At 46.7% G+C, this 6000-nt stretch overlaps 1 protein-coding gene across 1 annotated transcript in view; it reads right to left on the reverse strand.

The window, feature by feature from the left end:
- The window catches only part of LTN1 (listerin E3 ubiquitin protein ligase 1), a 48167-nt gene that overhangs the window by 10566 nt on the left and 31601 nt on the right, over positions 1–6000 (reverse strand). The window contains exons 20-25 of the mRNA XM_006105816.3: positions 5175–5310; positions 4834–4978; positions 3797–4010; positions 2671–2908; positions 2281–2355; positions 159–333 (exon numbers count right to left, since the gene is read on the reverse strand). Coding sequence (XP_006105878.1) covers positions 159–333; positions 2281–2355; positions 2671–2908; positions 3797–4010; positions 4834–4978; positions 5175–5310 — 983 coding nt within the window. The remainder of the gene's footprint in view (positions 1–158; positions 334–2280; positions 2356–2670; positions 2909–3796; positions 4011–4833; positions 4979–5174; positions 5311–6000) is intronic.

A 6000-nucleotide genomic window follows, 5' to 3' on the forward strand; every position in this document is an offset into this window, starting at 1 on the left:
CGTGGGCAAAATGACTGCTATCGGACATCCCCACACAGAGCCCACACAGAGAGCGCGGGTCATGTGCGCACGTCTTCCTCTGAACACGGGTCTTAAATAAGGGATTTGCTGAGGACAGGCTGAGGACAGGCTTGTCCGACTGCCCCACGGCTACTGACCTGAGAGGAAGAGGCTTTGAAGAAAGTGAGGATGAGGAGGTAACCCAGCACAGAGCAGAAGTCCTCGCTCAGCGGCTGGATGGCCACGACCTGCCCGACGGGAACACAGCCCAGGACGCTTTCCAGCAGGTCCTCTTGCGCGTGGAGAAGGGACATCAGTGCTGCCGGCGGGGACCTGGGAGGAGGAGACACCCACTGTCTTCACAGCTTCCCTCAGCGACTGTCAGCATGCACACCCTCCAACGTTTTAGAAAAACCTTTCTTTATTTCCCCAAAACCATTTAAAAATCTCCTTTTATAGATTCACCTTGAACTCCGAATTTTACATAATGGCAATTATAGAAAATGAAAGACATAAAATGTATATCATTTATACATGAAAATATATGTATTGTATATTATATCTTTTACATTCATAAAGATGTAAATATGATATATATTACATGTAAAGTGTTTTTAAATATGAAGCTTTTAAATTATATATTTAAGAAATGCTACATGCTATAAAAATATGGACTCTAGAAGTTACCACTTAAAAAAAAAGACCCTTTTAGAAAACATCTATTTCAACCATCTGTTTTATAGATGGAAAAAAATCACACCCTTCGCAAAGCTGAAATGACTCAAGTCCCTCAGCGACTGGAAGAACGAGGCTGCCAAGCCCTGCCAGGCCTTCACCCCTACAGTGGGCACGAGACAGGCTGCGGGGCATCTGCTCAGGAAGGTTAACAGGCACGGCCACGCAGGCTCCATGTGCTCCTCCGGGGAGGTTCTCTGCAGGGGACCTGGTGAGACCCTGGGACCCTGTGTCCTCCACCTGTGTCCTCCGTGGCTCCCTTCCCCTCCCCACACCCACGGGTCTTCCAGCTCCTGCCATGTTTTCTTCCACCACCACCACCTCCCACACTGGCCTTTCTCTACTCCAGGCCACAGTCCCCAGAGCTCACAGTCCAGCTCAGCTCTCCACTCCCCACACGCCTCCAACGCATGTTATGATTTCTGGAATGGTCTCTACTTCTGCGTACAATTTAGGATTCATACTATTGCCAGAATCAGCTGGTGATATCCCATTTCCTACCAAAAAATGCCCAAACCCTAAAAAGTGTCATTTGTAAGCTCCCTTCCAGCTTCGTCTTCCACTACCCCTCCTCCCCGCAACTCCACACACTTGTTCATGTATGCTTTCCTTCAACAAATGAGCAGCACTCGAGTCTGCTTTAGGCCAGGAACCACTCTGGATGCTACGAACATGACTGAGAACAAGAGACAAAAGCCCCTGCCTTCACTGAGTGGAAGACACACAGTAAGAACGTGTGTCAGGGGGGACCACTCGCCATCCCAGCACAGCCTGACGATTCGCGCCTCCACGCTCGTGCACGGTCTCCGGCCGGGCGGCTCGCTGCCTCACCTGAAGAGCCAGACAAACGTCTCTCCCGCAAGAGGAAGTCTTCCTTCCTGGTGCCAGCAGGATGGCCCACAACATGCTCCCTGTCCTTTTCTTAGCACCCGTCACACACTGGCTACTTGTACAGGTCATACTGTAATAGCCAGCGAGGGCAAACTTCTTATGAAAAAGAACAGTTAACCCTGGCTGGTTTGGTTCAGCGGACAGAGTGTTGGCCTGCGAACTGAAGGGTCCCGGGTTCGATTCCAGTCAAGGGCACATGCCCAGGTTGTGGGCTTGATCCCCAGAAGGGGGCGTGCAGGAGGCAGCCGCTCTATAATTCCCTCTCATCATTGATGTTTCTATCTCTTTCTCCCTCTCCCCTCCTCTCTGAGATCAATAAAAATATATTAAAAAACAAAAGAACATTTACTCAACACTGTATCCCCCCCTCAGCATTTAATCAATACTTTGCACTAACTGGGTGCTCAAGTGACATTTGGCCACAAAAGCTACCATGTGGCCATAAGAAATTTTACTAAATAGCAGCAAACTAAAATATGGTTAAGGAGCAATTAAGATGAGAGAGAAACCATCTTTCTGGGTGAACTCTAGATTTCATTACGTCTCACAGCTGGCTGTGAAGACCTGCTGAACGAACATACGCTCCACACGGAGAAGTCACGCTAAGTGAGATCGGTTATGACACTGTAATAAACACATCATTAAAAACCTTACAAGGCTGGTTCCTCCTCTTCATCTCCGTATGACTTTAGATTATCCTGATCATATTGTGGTAATTCTGGCATCAACCTGGAAATCAGAACATTATTTTAAATTGTTTTTTGTTAAAAATCATGTTTAAGAGCAGAAAGACCAATACTTATTTTATAATGAATATATTTTGTAAATATTTCCTGAAACAACGACCTATGGCCAGGATGCTCTAAATGTGAACTCTGCATGGAGAACACGGTGAGATCAAACCCTGGCCTCCCTCGTCAGAACAAACGCACAAGTTTACTCCATTTTCTGTTGTTTCTGTAACTGTAAATGACTTTAAAAGCGATAAAACTGAATACATATTCTATTATTTTAGAGCGCCCTGACATCTGTTCAGACTCTTACTTGTACAGCATCTGATAGGCAGCAATTTGCACGGGCCGAGCTCGGAAGAGGAGTAACGGAGCCAATGTGTTCAGCAAAGTCTGGAGATGTTCCGGCAAGTGTGTGCTCTGGCCAGCGACCAGCCTTGCAGGGAGCTTGTGATTCAGAAGCTGATCCTTTGGGATATATGTTAACGTCTCACACATGGGCTTTAGCACTGCATTCTGAAAGGATGTTTCAGACGTATCTCTGCTTTCTCCTGATGACAAAAAGAAAAACACACATGCACATCCCAAAACAAAACGGGAAGCACAGCTTGACTGCTTCACAGATGATCAATGTTACTAAAGGAAATGCACCTGGAAAACCAGAGCCCCGGCCGGTGTCACTCAGTGGGTGGGCTGTGTCCCAGGTACCAAGAGGTCACTGGTTAGATTCCCAGTCAGGGCACATGACCGGTTGTGGGTTCGATCCCCAAGAGGCAGGAGGCAGCTAATCAGTATTTCTCTCTCATCAATGTTTCTATCTCTCTCTTTAAAATCAATTAAGAAAACTATATTAAAACTTAACATTAAGCCCTAACTGGTTTGGCTCACTGGATATAGCATCGGCCTGGGGATTGAAGGGTCCCAGGTTCGATTCTTGTCAAGGGCATGTACCTTGGTTGTGGGTACATCCCTAGTAGGGGGTGTGCAGGAGGCAGCTGATCAATGTTTCTCTCTCATCGATGTTTCTAACTCTCTATTCCTCTCCTTTCCTCTCTGTAAAAAAATCAATAAAATATATTAAAAAAACAAACAAACAAACAAAAAACTTAACATTAAACCAACTATAACTCTAGAAACATGAACTGAATGTGTATAGCATTCAGTGATCTCAACTGTTCGGCGACTTCTATTCTCGTTAAGACAGGTCTGAGCTATAAATCTGTGTGTATCTGACTCCTATCCTTTCACTCTGCAGTGGCCTCTGAAGCCATTTCAATTCTCATCGTGACTGAGCACATGACGCTCTGAGAGGCCCTGATTCTCCGGCTCTTGTCTCCTCTTCTGCTGGACTCTTTGACTGAAACACCCAGAGATGCGGTTGTGGATCTTTTGACAAGTCGTTCTTAACGAATCTCATGATTACGCCCCTTTTTACTTGCCTGTAACTGTCACCAAGAGAGGTAAAAGCAAGTTGTGGATGCCTTGGGAAAAAAATTCTTTCCATTCACTGACTAGGTTTGCAGGAAGATGGCCAGCAGGGTCCCGCGTTGTGGAATCGAAGAAGGCACTGAGCTCACAGGCCAGAGCGCAGCTGACACAGGCCAGCAGCTGCACCAGCGGCACAGAGCGCAGCGCGTAGTTCTCACGCGTCGTCTGGGAAACAGAAATGAAGTCGGTAAGCAGACCTCTACCGGAACATCCAAAAACAAGGCCATGTAGCCAAGGCCCTTTCCGTTCTCAGGGAGCATTTCTAGAGTTCACATCAAAATAATTTTTTCAAAATTAAATACTAGAAATTAGAATCAACCCATTTATTCTGAAATGTTCTTTTTTATTTCAAAAACTACAAAACAAAGTAGCATCCATGACCACTTAGCAAGTGGAACACATTAAAGACACATTTATAATATTCTCAGGAGCCCTGCTAATTGGGCATTTTTAAATTATGTTAAAATAAGGACACCGAGGCTCAACTAGGTCACGTTTAAACCCCCAGCCAACTGCAGGCGAGGCAGAGACTCCAACCAGGTCCACCCTGACCCCCTGCACGCTGGCGCCCACAATTGACGGCTCACCAGGCCGCACTGGGTCGCAGAAAGACGCCGATCCCCCTGGGTCAACTGACCTCTGAGGCATCAGTTACTCTGGCAATACTGACAGTGTGTTTGAAGAATAATTTAATTAGAACCAAAAGTCCAAAAATCTTGTCATGGAAAGATAAAACCAGAAAGGGCTGCGCAGCAGACACTACATTAAAATGAGTGAATGGGGAGACCAGCTCAACAGCGGTTGGGAGAGGGTCACGGAAGGATAAGGAGCCTGTCCTCGTACTGTCCCGTGAAATGGGAGGCGGCGAGGAGTTCGTCCCCAAAGGCGCTGGTCACCATCATTACGTAAACGACACGCCTGGGCGGCCGTGCTGCTCTGTAGATCGGCACGAAGACCCGGCAGGGGCACGAGACACCCGTGCGCTTACCTCCAGCCAGGCCAGCATGGAGCACAAGATGAAGTCCCACTCCCTCTCGGCCAGAGGGGAGGAGCAGCACCTCAGGAACAGGGAGAGGAACCGCACGATCTCCACGTTCACTCCCAGGACCTCTGGGCTCACTCCTGACAGGTCACTGTGACGAGGACAAAAGCAGAGCAGGACACAAAGCATTAAAGAACCTTACAGACGACATTCCCTTTCACCTCACACACGATGGAAGAGCGACTGAAATGTCCACCGCCTATCACTCTGCACAGTGGTGACTATAAAACACACATCCTGGGTCCAGATTGTACATACGGAGGAAAACAGTATAAAGCATCACCCACCAACTGAAAAGAAAAATATCCTCATGGTCTTTCTTCCAGCACATTAGAATGTTCAGTATACCATGTAATAGCTCTCCATCGTCTATGCTTCTGGTTTGCAGACAAGAATTTAAAATGGCAAGATGTCCAAAACCTCCTAAAGGGAAATTCAAAATGAATATTAACAAAATGTAAGTGATGTTGCTACTATCATAAAGACTACTTTGAGCTGGATCAAAACTTTCTTGGACAGAGAGGGTGTTAGAGGCACCAACCCCTGTGCAGTTGAAAATCTGCATGTAACTTTCGACTCCCCCCCAACTTGCTCTGCCCCATGGGCCCTAAATCCTTGGGTGCTCAGGCCCCTGTATAAATCTGCCGGGAACACGCACTGCTGGCCTCTGCACCCAGGTTCCCACTACCGGTCGCAAATGCCCAGGCCACGCAGGGAGCTGCACGCTTATTGAAAAAAGCGTGTACGAGGGGACTGGCTGCTGCAACCCTGCATTTTCAAGGGTCAACTGTGAATGCATCTCCTCTTCCTTTAAAGGCAGAGCTTTTTTTTTTTTTTTAAAAAATCTTCCTGGCAAAATAGAAGAGACTTAAGGTACAAGGTAAACAACAGTAGGTTTTACAGTTGTTCGTATGGGAAATAACAATGAATAAAATAACACAAGAATAAACTCTGTTTAGCGTACTCACAACTGGAAACCTACTTCTGCACAGCCCTGTATAACTGCCCTGTATAAACAGAAATAACTGATTTTCTAAGAACTAGAAAGTCTTTGTCAGGCTAATTCTGTCTCATCCGTTTGGCTGGAAAGAACAAAACTGGGTGGTCAAATAT

The sequence above is a fragment of the Myotis lucifugus genome, unplaced genomic scaffold (genome assembly GCF_000147115.1).
Source record: "Myotis lucifugus unplaced genomic scaffold, Myoluc2.0 scaffold_727, whole genome shotgun sequence".
Lineage (NCBI taxonomy): Eukaryota > Metazoa > Chordata > Mammalia > Chiroptera > Vespertilionidae > Myotis > Myotis lucifugus.